The 13,417-nt window shown below is 55.4% G+C and overlaps 2 protein-coding genes across 6 annotated transcripts in view; both read left to right on the top strand.

The window, feature by feature from the left end:
• Positions 1-36: 36 nt before the first annotated feature.
• GPR119 (G protein-coupled receptor 119) lies at positions 37-7,541 on the top strand. Its single transcript, XM_075162621.1, has 2 exons — positions 37-1,943; positions 2,556-7,541. The coding sequence occupies exon 2, from the start codon at positions 4,966-4,968 to the stop codon at positions 5,944-5,946; it is 981 nt and encodes a 326-aa protein (XP_075018722.1). The 5' UTR covers positions 37-1,943; positions 2,556-4,965; the 3' UTR covers positions 5,947-7,541.
• Positions 7,542-9,014: 1,473 nt separating this feature from the next.
• The window catches only part of ENOX2 (ecto-NOX disulfide-thiol exchanger 2), a 55,038-nt gene continuing 50,635 nt past the window's right edge, over positions 9,015-13,417 (top strand). For 4 of the 5 annotated variants that reach the window (XR_012675648.1, XM_075162617.1, XM_075162616.1 and 1 more), the window contains exon 1: positions 9,015-9,080. Coding sequence is in view for 3 of the 5 variants with exons in the window: in XM_075162617.1 (XP_075018718.1) it covers positions 9,035-9,080 (46 nt within the window). In the remaining 2 variants the exon portion in view is untranslated. The remainder of the gene's footprint in view (positions 9,081-13,417) is intronic. The other variant, XM_075162618.1, reaches the window with a different exon arrangement.

Below are 13,417 nucleotides of genomic sequence, written 5' to 3'. Positions count from 1 at the left end.
GTGTGTCTGCCCTTGGAGAGAACAGAAGCTATTTTTTCAGCACACTATATATCTTCTTTCCCCAAATATATATATTTAAAAAAGCAATCTTTAGGATTCATTACAATAGAAATGTTTCTAAAACAAAGTTTAATTGTTAGTGTCAGAAAATTACGGTGTTGCACTCCTAGCTCAGTTTTGCAAAACCTCAGTCTCTTCACCTTATTGCTTACATTATTTTTGCTTATATCATTTTTAAAGCAAGGTAATGTGATTTAAAGCTGAACGCAGATGTCCCACTACTTTAAAATGGTGGCTCTAACGTTGCTAGTGCTAAGCAGAACATCAAGCAAGATATTTTGGTCATCCTCTTCTGTTTTTGTTTTTTTTTTTGATGTGTGTGGCTACAAAGGCAAACAGCCCTTATGTTCCTACTCCCTTTCCTCTTTATGAGGTGGCTTTAGCTTGCCTGGTGACACGCAGCAGCGCTGCCTGTCTGGGAGTGCTGTAAGCTGAGATTCTCTCTGTGCAAATTGCACAGGGGACGTTCAGCCAAATCCGGCCCCGACAAATGAGAGAGAATTGTTTGCTGTGGTTTTCCAAAGGCATAGCTGCCTTGTACCAGCTGCATGCATAAGGAGGGTGACTCTAAAGCTCTTGGACTTAAATCATGCCTTGAATAGAGGCATTACTACAGGGCCACAGCTCAGTAGGCTGGGAGGATCATTTTCAGAGTTAAACTGTACTTAGAAGCTACCAGAAGTGGGAAGCAGTGGATTGAAAGTGGACAAGGTTCATATGCCTCACCTGGCTTTACTCTTGAAGAGGATTTCTAAATATTACAAAGTAAATAAATACTTACATGGTGGATGAATACGAGTCTATTTGAGAGATGTATTTTAACTGCAGTTCATTACATTCTTTTGGTTTTCTTCAGTGTTTCTGTAACTCCAGTTCTGGAGCCACTTCTTCTGTGCAGCTCAATGGGATGTTGCTGCCGCTGTTCATTTCTGGACCGATCCTCTGGCGTTCTTTGGTATTTGCAGTTGCTATCCTGCCATGTTCGTCAGGCTGCTGCGAGGAGCTCCTCAGCGATGTCCCCGCGGCCGCTTTGCTGTTGCGCTTCTCAGCTGTAAGGTGCTGGCGAGAGGCTCTCCTTCCCCCTCTTCTTCCTCCCATTGGATCAGCTCCCCCGGTTGGCTTTGGAGATATTCCTTCCGCTTGCCTGGGTGGTCCCCAGCCCCTGGAGAGGTCCCTTATCTGAGCTTTGATTGCACTGCCTGTCATAAATGTTGCCACGTGTCACTCTGCCTCGCTTTGTCAATAGTAACTGCAGGTAAATGTACGGCGGTGGCGATCTCCGCGGACGTGACGGTGAGGTGACGGCTGGTTGTGAGCACAGCTCAGCACCGGGCCAGGTGTTTCCTGGGGATGGTCGTAAAGCCCTGCATCCCGAAAGCATCTTTGCAGCGACAGGGAGGAAAAACTGAGTCACTTCGGGTTTCTCAGTAGAAGATGAGGATTTTGCTAGGTGTTTTAGAAACAAAAATCCCACCCCATAAACGGCACTGTACCCACTTGTGCGAGGGGGTAGCGCTGCAGGAGATCTGGCATTTTCTAAGGAGGTTCATTGCCTTGGGATGTCCTTCCTAGAGGCACTCCCTAAACACCTGTTTGTCTTACGTGCTCAAGCTTACGTGTTTCTCTTTCTAACCGTTTCTGTGCCATGCCAAGTACCACGCGAGAGTGTAGCTGAGCAGTCTGTGTACCTAGTTATGTCCAGCACGTGTTGACGCAGATCCTGCTACCGCCCCAGGAGGCAGCAGTACCTAAGCTTCTGCAGCCAGCGCTGCCCCACAGTCGGTGGTGTGGGCCCTGTCCATGCCCCGAAGCCATTTGCTACCTTCAGTGGCTGAAAAATGATTGCAAGCACTGTGAAGACAGTGTAGGCATGAGTATATAGGGTAAGTATGTATCCCATGCAAGATGAACGCTGGAAGGGACCTTCCCCATGCGCCCAGGGTGCACGTGGTTTAACTCTGACATGGAGGTGGTATTCAAGGCACCCTGGAAAACAGTTGAAGTCCTACCCATGTGGAAATGTGGAAAGTAGAAATATGCACGGTCCCTGATCCGTTAAATATAAAACCGGCAGCAAAGCAGGTCAAAACCAAAAGAGGGACCATAGGCATCCACCTACCAAGATAAAAAAAATAATAATCTGAGGGCATGTCCTCTTTCAGATGGAAAGGAGGAGCCTTCCAGGGAGTCCTTGGGGCAATTGAGGAATGAAAGAATGAAAGGACTGCTCAAAAAAGCGAAGACTGTAGTAGACAAGCTGAAGGTTGTCTGGTTTTACTTGGAAGAGCTCAGAGGGCTTTCTCGTTGGAGTGTTCCGATGGGGAGGTTTGGGGGTAGGTCTCGAGCTGAAACGTTGGCAGAGGAGGTGGTAGGACAGGGTGTTCAATGAACGTGAGCAGGGGCTGGGCCTGCACCCCAAATTGTCAGGGGACCTGAGGATGAAAAGGCCAAAGCTCTTGCTTGTAGCCTCTCATTTAAAGTTCTCCTCACATTAGGGAAGTGTCAGAAGTGCGGACGGGGTTTGAAAGAAGAGAACTACCAGCCAGTGACCGCGATGTCTTCGCCAAACTGGCAGAAATTCTAATGAAGACTTGAGACATAAAGGACTGTGATGTGCTGGAAGGGCCAATGGCTGATGGATGAGGAAGAGGAGGAATCCAGACTTCAAATCTGCTGGGAGGTTTCTGAAGGAGTCAGCAAGTATGTGGACCAGGAAGCTGGAGTTAATCTAGTCTGTGTGGGTTTCCAAAAGGCTTTTGATGAAGTCCTTTATGAAAGCCATCAGAGCAGCTAGACTGATGCAGGCTAAAAGGGAAATGCTTGTTGGGGTCTAATAAAGGTCATGATTTGAAGTATTCAGGGTTGTAACTGGGAAAGTGGGTGGTGTTGAGCTGCAGAGGGGCATGGTCAAGTAGGAATATGAAGTGGGAAGGAGGAATTGCCACCAGTGGTGGCTGCTGAACCAGCTGCGGTCTCACAACGTGGACATGGCTGCTGCTGAGCGATGGTCCTGTGAAAATACCTGTTCTGCTCTGGTGAGGTGGGATGGAGGAGCCCCTGCAGAGCAGGGCTGCCCTGTCACGGTGAGCCACCGCAGCGCCACGTCTGGGACGGGGCGAGGACGTGCTCACGGGGAGGCAGCGGCTCCAGTTTGTATCTGTGCTTTCTCCCCCGCTGTCCTGCCGCTCCTCTCTCTAACCTCTCCTCCACCTTGATCTCATGCCGTGGGGTTTGGACCCTCTCCTCCATCAGGGCTAAGGCTCCCCAAATGTCTCCCTGGGCAAAGAAAAGAGAAGTGTAAGGGTGTAAGGCCACCGGAGCCCTTCCCGGTTGTTCCCAAGGGGCTTCCCCGCTCCACAGCTCCCTCCATAGTGGCCGCAATTCGTCTGTCTGCTGCATCGTTCCTGCCCACCGCAGTGCCCGCGTCCTGCCCCGGGCCCCGCTCTCAGCCTCTCCCCGTCCGCCTGCGCTCCTCAGGTTACTGTTTGACAGAGGAAGGCTTGACCCTGCCCTGTTCCCTGGCAGCTCGGATTTTTCCAGCTCACGAGGCAGGAGAGGTGGCTTGTGGCGCTTTGTTTAATGGGCTGGAGCAGTCGTGGTCACAGCCCGCGAGGGTCACCCACCCTGCGGGGGCGTAGAGGATGTGACAGTGGGTTCGTAGTGTTCTGTATACACACGGATGCAGAGCCTTTGTTTCTGTGAATTTCTTTGTTACAAGTTACTATTAGTAAGGTAAATACGCTTATGATTAGTAAAGCAAGCGTGTATATGTAATTTTTTTTTTTTTTAGTATTAGTAGCAAGTATATCTATTTCATTCAAAGTATTATGGTAAAGTTCATTAAGCTGCTCCCAGGAGGGAGGTCAATCGGTGACGGATGAAGTCTCTCTTTGGAGATGATCCACGTCAGGGAGCCTGGAGTCAGCCAGGCGTCCCCAGCGGGTCCGAAGGATCGCGCAGAGAAGTTCACGAGGGGAGCTCTCGGAGGGAGAGGGGCTTGTTTTGGGGAGGTAGCCAGTTACTTTTATGTGGCTGGGTACGTGGGCAGAGGACACCAGCTCCTGAAACAGCTGCTGCTGACTTCTGCTTGCTTAGGAGGCCCTTTGTAGGTTAAGGCGGTTTCTTTGCCCTGCAGGTTATAGCAGTTTCTTTGTTTTGGGCTTATCGAGGATGCCCTGGGCTCCCAGCTGCGCTTGTCAAGGGGGTTGCAGTCTCCCACCTGCGCCTGCCAAGGATGCGCCAGTTTCCCAGGCTGGCAGACATCTTCTCCATCTCTATTTTAGCAGACGTCTCTTGGCAGTACTTTTCCCCATTATAATCAGATCGCCTTTATGGCTGCTGCTCCGACAAGGGGTCAGTGTTACTCCCGTGGGCCCTGCAGAACCAGGCTGCCCTGGGTCTGGCAGTGACCCCGCAGGAGCCCCACGAGCTGTGCCACCTACACGTACCGGTGGGGCTGGGCGTTGGGAACTCTTTGCTTGTTCCCTGTTACCAGCACCCGTGTCAAAGCAGGGCACTGGCTCCGCTCAGGTCCTTGGTGCTTGGCTGGGGGACGACCACCACCCCGTGTGCCATCGTGACAGCTTTCTGCCCAGGCGCTCGCTGCTCACTCCCCTGCTCCAGCGTTGTCTGGAAACGTGGCTGGAGGGAGGGACCTCCGTGGGCACGGCGGGTGCTGTGAGCGCACCGGTGCCTTCCGGCAGGCAGCTGCTCAGCAGAGCTCTGCTCCCCAGCCTGAGAGACGCCACGACACCCAGGGCTGTCGCTGCACCGCCCGGAGAGCGAGGGGCTGCTGCCTGCTGCCCGGCTGCTGAGCTGTACGTGCCGAGAAGCCCCAGGTGAGGGATGCCCTAGAATCGAGTTGGGGACGTGCCGTCCTTGGGCTGTGCCCCACAGGGGACAGCCATGGCTAGCTCAGCCGTTGGAGCCATCCTCGCTGTGCTGGCTTCGCTCATCATCACTGCCAACGCGCTGGTGGCCATCGTTCTCCTTCGCCTCATCCAGAAGAGCGGCTCCAAGGGGCTCTATTTTGTCCTTAATCTTGCCGTTGCGGATGCCATGGTTGGCTTCACGGTCATGGGTCTGGTCATGGATGAGTTTTCCCAGCCCTTTTATCCTCCCCACATCTTCTGTGTCCTGAGAATGGCTTTCGTGACCTCCTCTTCTGCTGCCTCTATCCTATCCCTGATTCTGGTTGCGTGCGACAGGCACCTGGCAATCAGGAAGCCCTTCCACTATTTCCAGCTGGTGACAGGCCTGCGGGTCGGGGTGCGCTTGGTGGGGCTCTGGCTGGTTGCTGCCATCATCGGCTTCCTCCCAGTCCTCACCCCGCACTTTCAGAATATCTCCACCCACAAGAAGTGCTCCTTCTTCGGAGTCTTCCACCCCACCTACGCGCTCACCGTCTTCTGCGTTGGCTTCTTCCCAGCGCTCTTTCTCTTCATTTATCTCTACTGCGACATGCTGAAAATTGCCTCTGTGCACGTGCAGCATATCCGGGAAGTGGAGCACGCAGGACTGGCGGGGGGCTGCCCCCCATCCCGCACCGCCAGCGACATGAAGGCCATGCGCACTGTTGCCGTGCTCGTAGGGTGCTTCACGCTGTCCTGGTTGCCTTTCTTCATCGCCAGCGTTGTGCAAACTGTCTGTTCTGAGTGCTTCCCCTACAAAGTCATTGAGAACTACCTCTGGCTGCTGGGACTGTGCAACTCCCTCCTGAACCCCCTGCTCTACTCTTACTGGCAGAGGGACGTGCGGCTGCAGCTCTCCCAGCTGGCTGCAGACGTGAAGAGGAGAGTCCTCTTTCACCTGGGGAACGGCCGCCGTTTCCCTGGCAGAGGCACCAAGTCTCTCCCCACTGTGTCCTGCCTGCGGCTCCAGGACTGACACGGTAAGGAGCGGCTGTCGCTGGCTTTCCAGGTCATCTCCTGCATCGTGACCATGAACTCAGGGCCTGCCAGCTGTGCAGGAGATCACAGACGGGGTGGGACCAATCCGCGTGCTAATTCCCAGACATCAGCGTGGCCACATTCCAGCCTGCCCGCAGCCCCACAGAGCCACAGCACGGCCTGTTTTGCACCAGCCCCAGGCACCCCAAATTGCAGGTGCGTGGCACACATCAGACCTTGCCTGGAGAGCCTCAGCAGGAGCAGCCTTGTGTCTCCTGGGACCAAGCCCTCAGCACTCGCTCCACAGGCTAAGACCCTTCACCCATCGCTGCCCGGCTTCCCCTGCCCGGACCTGGGATCCACCTGCCCTCCCCTCTGCCTGCAGCGCCAGCTCTCTGGGCGACGAGTCCCGGGCGCCCGGGGCAGGGCTGCTCGCACAGCGTTGGCTCTGTCGCCTTTGGCTCTTGGCCCAGGCAGCAGAGGCTGGGAGGTGTGTGCACGTCCTAAACCTCTCCTGGGCTGCAGGCGCTGCCCTTCCTAAACCGAACCGCGATCCTACAGCTGCAGCCTGGGCCATCCCCAAACCTGTCCCCTGCTGCAGTCAAACCCGCAGCCAGAGAGGCGGCGGGGTCATCCCCGCTCCGGGCTGTGCCCGCCTGCGGCAGAGGCGAGGGGTACGGGTCTGGGCTCTCGGCCATGGCACCGGGGACACAGAGAGGGCTCCCGCTGTTCCTTGGCAGCAGCTGTATCTGCGCCGGAGCTGGCACGGCGAGCGCGGAGCAGCCCCAGGCGCTGCACGCCTGGGAGAGGTGCGGGGCAGCACGGGCTGTGCTGTTGCTGTTTGGCTTGGGCTGTAAAGCGAGTTAATGAGTAACTGGCTGAACGCTGAGCTGTGGCAAAGGAGCAGGAGGAACGGCTGCCTTGGAGCCAGGGAAAACCCCATGCAGGAGGGCTGCTTTGTCCCACCAGGGCTGTAGGGCTGGATTTGGGACTGCACGGGTCCCTATACACGGACTCATCCCATGGGAGCACACAGCACTTCTGCATGCCCTGCCAACTGCAGCAGCGGCCAGACTGCTGACCCTGCCAGAGGCTATGATGATATTTAATTGCTTCTCGTAGAATCATGTCCCTTTAATCGATGTGGCAAGAAAATTTCCCTTAGAAGAGGTTTCTTAGCTAAGAACGTACCCTAATCTGAAAATGAGGGTGCTATGCATAAAATAGCAGTTGTTTCCATCTCTGTCATCTGCCCCACTGGTAGACATGAAGGCTCAAGGCCATGTCCAGTAGGCATCCAGAACTTGCCTTGGTCCTGAGGAAGAGGCAAAAATAAAAGTGCCTTTTAAAAAAACCCGCAAACAACAGGCCCTCTGTGGCATTCACTGCTGCCTGGGAAAGGCCCGAGACCAAATATCACATGGCAGATGCTGTTCCTAGCTGTACAACATGGAATGAGCCTGAGAGAAGGCCTCCATAGAGCAGTCCTGGCTCTGTGGGTGGACTGATGCCTCGTAGGTGGATCTAGTAGGTGGATCCAGTCTCACTCAGTTCTGGGGATCAACACATCATCTGTCTGTACGATGTGTTTGCTGCCTCTTCTCGATGAAGCCTGAGCTCCACCAGCTGTTGCTTTGCAAAGCCAACCCATCCTCACTGAGCCTCTGATAACGCTGAAGCCGTCCTCTGCCTCCCTCCGACATGCTTCCCGCAGGGAACCCGCTGTGAACGGAGACGCTTTGTACGTGGGCCTCTTGCTGCTTCCCAAGCTTGCTGACTGCCGCCTCTGCTGCGGTTCTGCTGCCCACGGCCCCCGAGCGGGCCCAGCCGTCAGTAGTGTTTGCGCCTGGGCATGGAACCAGATGAGACTGCAGATCTGGAACAGCACGAGCAATGGGAGCAGGAGCCCTGGCTGTGCAGGCCTGTAGCGACCACGGCATCCCCATCCACCGTGGGGATCGCGGCTGAGGCAGCCTCCTTGGTGCCACAGAGACACAGGGCAGTGGCTTGGATGGGAGAGGAGACGCTTCTGCGGAGCTCTTCTGCAGTGGAGGCCGTGGTGCGCTGGAAACAGAGCACCCCCCTGCAGGGGAGGATCCCTTGCTAAGCATCTGCACCCTGGCGCTGACCTGTGTTCCTCTCTCTCCCAGCCTTGGCACGGGGAGGGTGCTGGCAGGCTGGAGTAGTTGGGGCTCCATTCCTGGAAGACACCTCCAGATCCCACTAGGATAGCACGGACCAGCGGCCGTTCCCCGTGAGACCATGCCTGTTCTCTTGTCCCTGAGAGCATCCGTCCCCCTGCTCCGCCGCTGCTGCCCCAGCCACGCCGTGACCCCGCGGGTGCCGAGCGCCGTGCATCACCCGGGCGCTGTGGGGCGGCCGCGGGAGCGCGGCTGGGCAAGGGTGGGCGCGTTCCAGGCCGTGGGGTGAGGAGGGACGGGTTGCTACTGCCCCGAGGGGGTACGCGGGAGAGATGGAGAGCGCTTCCCCGGCTTGCTGCCCTTCACCTGAATAAACTGCATTTCTGCCAGCCTGTTCTCCGTGCCTACCGACGCGGGGGCGGCCGGGGCTGCAGCCAGGGCGCTGCTGCTCTGGGGTGGGCTGCCAGGGGCCGGCCCCGCACCACGCCGCAGGCAGCCAGGGCCCCCCGCCCGCTCCAGCCGTTTCTGGTTTGGGGCTCTGCAGCCCGTCGCTCCTCATCCGCCCGGGGACGCAGAGCTGTGCTCGGGGGCTGCGGCTGGGACGGGCCCCGGGAGCGCTGGGGGCTGCAGGGCCGCAGAGGGCGGACATGGCGCCGAGGGGGAAGAACGGCGCTGCGCGGCGGGCCCAGAGGGACGCGGGGGAAGGGCTGCAGGGCCGGCCCCGGCTCCTCCACCGCGGGCGCAGGGGAGAGGCCCGGGCCCGCAGCCGCGCCGAGGGGCGCCCGGTACCCGCCGGGCTGACAGCCCGGGGCCGCGCCCCCGCGGAGTCCGCCACCGTCCCGGCGTGCTGTGCGCGCAGCGCCCCGCCCGCTAGCGAGGCGGCAGCCAATGGGAGGCCGCGGCGGGGCGTGCGGGGCGTGTGTGAGGGGCCGGTGGGCGGTGCGGATGTCCGCGGAGGGCGGCCGCGGCGGGGCCGGGAGCGGGCCGGGCGGTGAGTGAGCGCGGGGCCGGGCCTGGGCCGGGCCGGGGGAGCGGGGGGGCGGCCGGGCCGGGCCGGGCCGGGCCGGGGGAGCCTCCGGGCCGCGCTGTGTCCGGGCGGTGCAGCTCGGCCCGGCCCGGCCTCGGGAGAGCCCCGGCGGGAGCGGCCGAATGGCGGCTCGGGGCCGGCCTGCTGCGCCCGCGGCCCGGGGCTCCTCGCCGGTGGAGGCCGTGGGGAGCGGGGCGGCGGCTCTGGTTTGGGTCTGGAGCGCTTCAGCGGGGCGGCGGGGCCGGCGTGCGCTCTGTTTCCGCGGGTCTGTCCTGCCGGGTCCCCCTGTTCGTGGAGCGGAGGCAGCGGGTGCTGCCCCCCCCGCCTCCGCCCGGGCGGCTTCCCCTGCCGCCTCTCGGGCCGCAGCGCCCTCCCGCCGCCGGCCGGCCGCGGGGCTCGCTGGGCCACACCTGCCTGGCCTGCCGAGCCGCGCAGCGGGGAGCCGCCGCCGCACCCGGGCGGGGTGTTGGCCTCCGGGTCGGTCCGGTCGCTCCGGTACGGCACGCACCGGCCTTCACCAGCGGGATGTCTCTGAGTAACCACAACCTCACGGGAGTCTTGAGAGCATCGAGAGAGCTGCTGCTGGTGGTGACATCTCCAGTGCGCCGTACCTTGGTGGCCCTTGGGGTGGTGGGGAAGCTGTTTTGAAAGGTTCATTCTGGGTGGGAAGTCTCCAGGCTTCCTTTTGGGCTCAATGGTAATTAAAATGTCACAAGAGGGAAGAGAAATGAGTCGCATTTAAAGAAATTATTGGGCTGACTGACTGTTAGGCAGGCCACTTGTGATGCCCCAGGAGTGGCTGGTTTGCAGAGGGGGGATTAAAGGTGGCAGCAGCTTCTCCCCTGCTGGGTGTCAGTGCTTGGGTGTAACTGGCTGCGTTCTCATCTCTTCTGAACGTGGCAGGCTCAGCCATGCCCAGCCGTGTAACTCGCCTTGCGCTGAGCCAGACCGTACGTAGGAAGCACTGTTAGGTTCGGGCACGCTCATACCAGTAACCACAGCTGCCAGTGGGCTGTAGCTCTCCCACAGCTCCACTCCATAAAGATCCTCTGACTATGATTCATGTATAAGTGCACGCACACATTTATTTGATTCCGTAAGCCTTATACTAAAGCTCCTTTATATTTATGTGTTTCTTACTGTCTTAATTATTTTGCTTATATTTTGGTCGTGTGTGCGAGGTCCAGCTGTTAACAGCAACGTATATTCAGATCATGCTGCGTAGAAATGCTTTTGTTCTTTAGTGCCACATGCTTGTTACACAGACGTGTTAGTCCTTGGATGGATTACTCATTAGTCCATGCACTTTCTAGCTTCCCCGTACTTCACTTGCACAGCTACAATAATTAGACATCATATTTTTCTGGCCTGCAGAATATTGCAGCAGAGCTGTGAGATGGTGGGTAAAATGCTGAGGCAACCTGGGGTAGGAGTTTGTCCAGCAAACTTGCAGTCCTTCTCGCTCCAGCCTTTCATCTCTTTCCTGCTCTGGAAGCTGACTGGTTGGTTTTTCTCTTTCTTAATGATTTGTTTGAGGGATTTTGTAACATCTAATTAAAAAGCCCCCTGTGTTAAGTTGTTGAAAGCTCTGTCTGAGCTGCTATAAGGTCAGGTTTCTTAGTTTAAGGTCATGTTTTTGGTATGGGTGACTTGAGCTCATAGAAGGGGTGAAGTTCAATCTCCGAGTAATTTCAAAGATAAGGTGTTGCTAGAGAGGCATTCTGTGCACCTTCCAAAGATGGTGTGAGATTTCTGCCCTAATCCCCAAATTTTCTGCTGACATTCTTCTGGTGCCAACGTGTCTGTCCCAAAGCGGCACTTTCCCGCTGCATCCAGCTGCTCTGCTCTCGGCCAAGACGAAGCCGTTCAGGTCCTCACACTGGTGCTGCCGCTCTGTGAGGCTCTCGTCTGGGGAGCAGCACTCGCCCCTCGGTCCAGGTTTTTGCACTAGGATTTTCCGATGATCCTGATTGCTTGCTCTGCCAGAGTTTTCTTTGGGACTTCGCTCTTTTTTCCCCTCTTTTTTTCTTCTTACTTTTTTTTTTCCCCAGTAGGTCTGTGCAGTTAGTCCTGCGTCCCTTTGCCTGACAGGTTTCTTCTCCTAGCCTTTCAAAACTATATTTCTGAAAATGTGAGCTTTTGAGCATTTGTTACGAAGCGGCAGATATTGCTCTCTGGGCGTGCTGTGAGTGCGGGTGGCAGGATGGGGAGGGATGTGACCGATGAGCTGCCTGGGGTCGGGCAGATCCCCGCTGAGCCTGGAGCCGCTTGCTCTGCACCCCAGGCGACGGAGGACGAGCTGCTTGCCCCCTGTAAATCCCAGTGTTAGCGCAAAACAATTTCTAGACGTTGTGTCGAGAGGGAAGGTGGTTTGGCAGAGCCATATGAGCATCCTAAAAACACTCCGTGGAATATTTAGTAATTTGGTGTGATGGCTGGGGCGGTCGGTGAGGACTGCCCATAGGGAGGCGACAGCGGCTGAGTGTCTGGGTCTGTACCGGTGTACGCACGTATGTGCTCACACACTGGTAAAGAATTTTTTCCTTTGTTTTGGGTTGCAACAGTAAGCAAATGTCCCAGCTCATACGTGACTTGATCAGGTCTCTGTTTTTGCTGCTGTGGAGATATATTTGTGAAAATATGCCATTCTCTTGAAAACACTGCAGGTAGCCCTTTGGTATTACTGAACGCTGTGTTTTCAGGGTCAAAGAAGAAAGGGACTCCTTGCATCTCCTTTTCTTTTTTTTTTCTTTTCTTTTTTTTTTTTTTACAGTGCCCTGCTAGAATAATTAGCTTGTCTGAAATTAATATTTCTTTTGAGTACAAGCTTGCAGAATCAAGAAGAGTGAGCGGTGTGCCTCTTACCATCGAGGATTACCAGAACTTAATCTTCCTGTGCAAAGGCAACTAATCTCAGGCATGCAAACAGGGTTTATTTGACTGCGCGCCAGCGCTTAAAAGCATTGATGTATGAAATCCCTTGCAAATTCAGATGTATTTGCTGCTAATCGCTTCTCCACCTGCTCGTCCACCTCCGTCCCCCAGATCCCAGAATCCGCCTATGGGTGTCAGTCACTGGAGACTGATGGTGACACATGCAGCCACCGTTTGCCAGCTCCAGTCCCAGCCTGTGCTCTCGATGCCTGGGTTGTCGCTGCCCACCCGCGGGGCAGCCCGGTGGTAGTTTTACCGTCATTAGGACCCAACTTTCCTTTTGTGCTCGGAGCTGGAGCTCGGAGGCTTGCATGGAGCAGCACTGACCGTGGGAGCTCAATCCCGGACTCCATCTTTTAAACAAATAAACAAGCTGCCAGCAGCAGGAGAACTGGCTGAAATACTGAAATATGATCAGCATCTTGCCATGTTTCTCGTGCAGTACGCAGGTAAAGTATGTGTTTTCGGTGCTTTTCTTGAAAGTGTGTTTCTCTGATAATGTCGTCTTAGTGTTGTTAGCTTATAGGATTATATGGAGTTGACAGAAGTAACTATCAAAAGTCTGCTGGTCTCATCAGTGTGCCTAGGCAGCTTCTGGATCAAACTGATGATTATAAAGCTCTAACCATGACACTTAAGCTAGGAGTACAGTAGAAAAGAGTGCACAGCCACACAGTAGTTTTTGAACCTGGCAACTGGTCTCGGAAGGCAAATGGTTGGTATCAAAATGTAACATCAAAGCCTCGGTATCTTCTCTCCTTTCCCTTCCTTGCTGTTTTCTCTGTGTTTTCTAATGGATTACTGCACATGCTACGTACTTTGGTTTCTTCTAAAGGGTGTTTCTTTAGAGCTGAAAACAAGCAGTATGTAATCAGATGGCAGATTGTATCCTGGAATCCAGTTTATTTCTAAATTGCATTTGTAAACATGCAGAAAAGAAAAGGGACCCCTGCTCAGGCTGAGCAATACTTATTTCGTATATTTGCCAGTGTTGGCAAAAGGTAAATCCATATTTATAGTAAAGCCTGTGTCAGCCCGCTTCTTAAGTTCCTCTTGATGCTGTGTAAGAGAGAAGTTTGATGAGTGGGCATAATCTACGTCAGCTCTTTAAGTGCATCATTAAAATGCTTTCAGGTATGTGAAAGTGTCAGAGTACCTGTTATTAGTTTTTTTTTCTTTGAGTTACTGGGGAGAGATTTGTGTACCTGCTTTTTATTAACTAGTTGGACGTCAAGAAAACCGTTCGAGTCTCTGACTGGCAGCAGAGCAAGGTTGCTGTCAGAGCATGCGGTTCCCTCATCTGGCCCCGGGTGAACTGATTTGTGTGCCTCTAAAGCAGTGCTAGGCTTGTGGGCAGAGCTCCTGTT

Source organism: Calonectris borealis, chromosome 13 (genome assembly GCF_964195595.1).
Source record: "Calonectris borealis chromosome 13, bCalBor7.hap1.2, whole genome shotgun sequence".
Lineage (NCBI taxonomy): Eukaryota > Metazoa > Chordata > Aves > Procellariiformes > Procellariidae > Calonectris > Calonectris borealis.
Note: the sequence above shows the minus strand (reverse complement) of the source record. Positions and strands in the feature narration are given on the sequence as shown.

What these genes read in the sequence shown, in the direction of transcription:
- GPR119 (XM_075162621.1), top strand. Translation starts at nt 4,966, where the DNA reads ATGGCTAGCTCAGCCGTTGGAGCCATCCTCGCTGTGCTGGCTTCGCTC.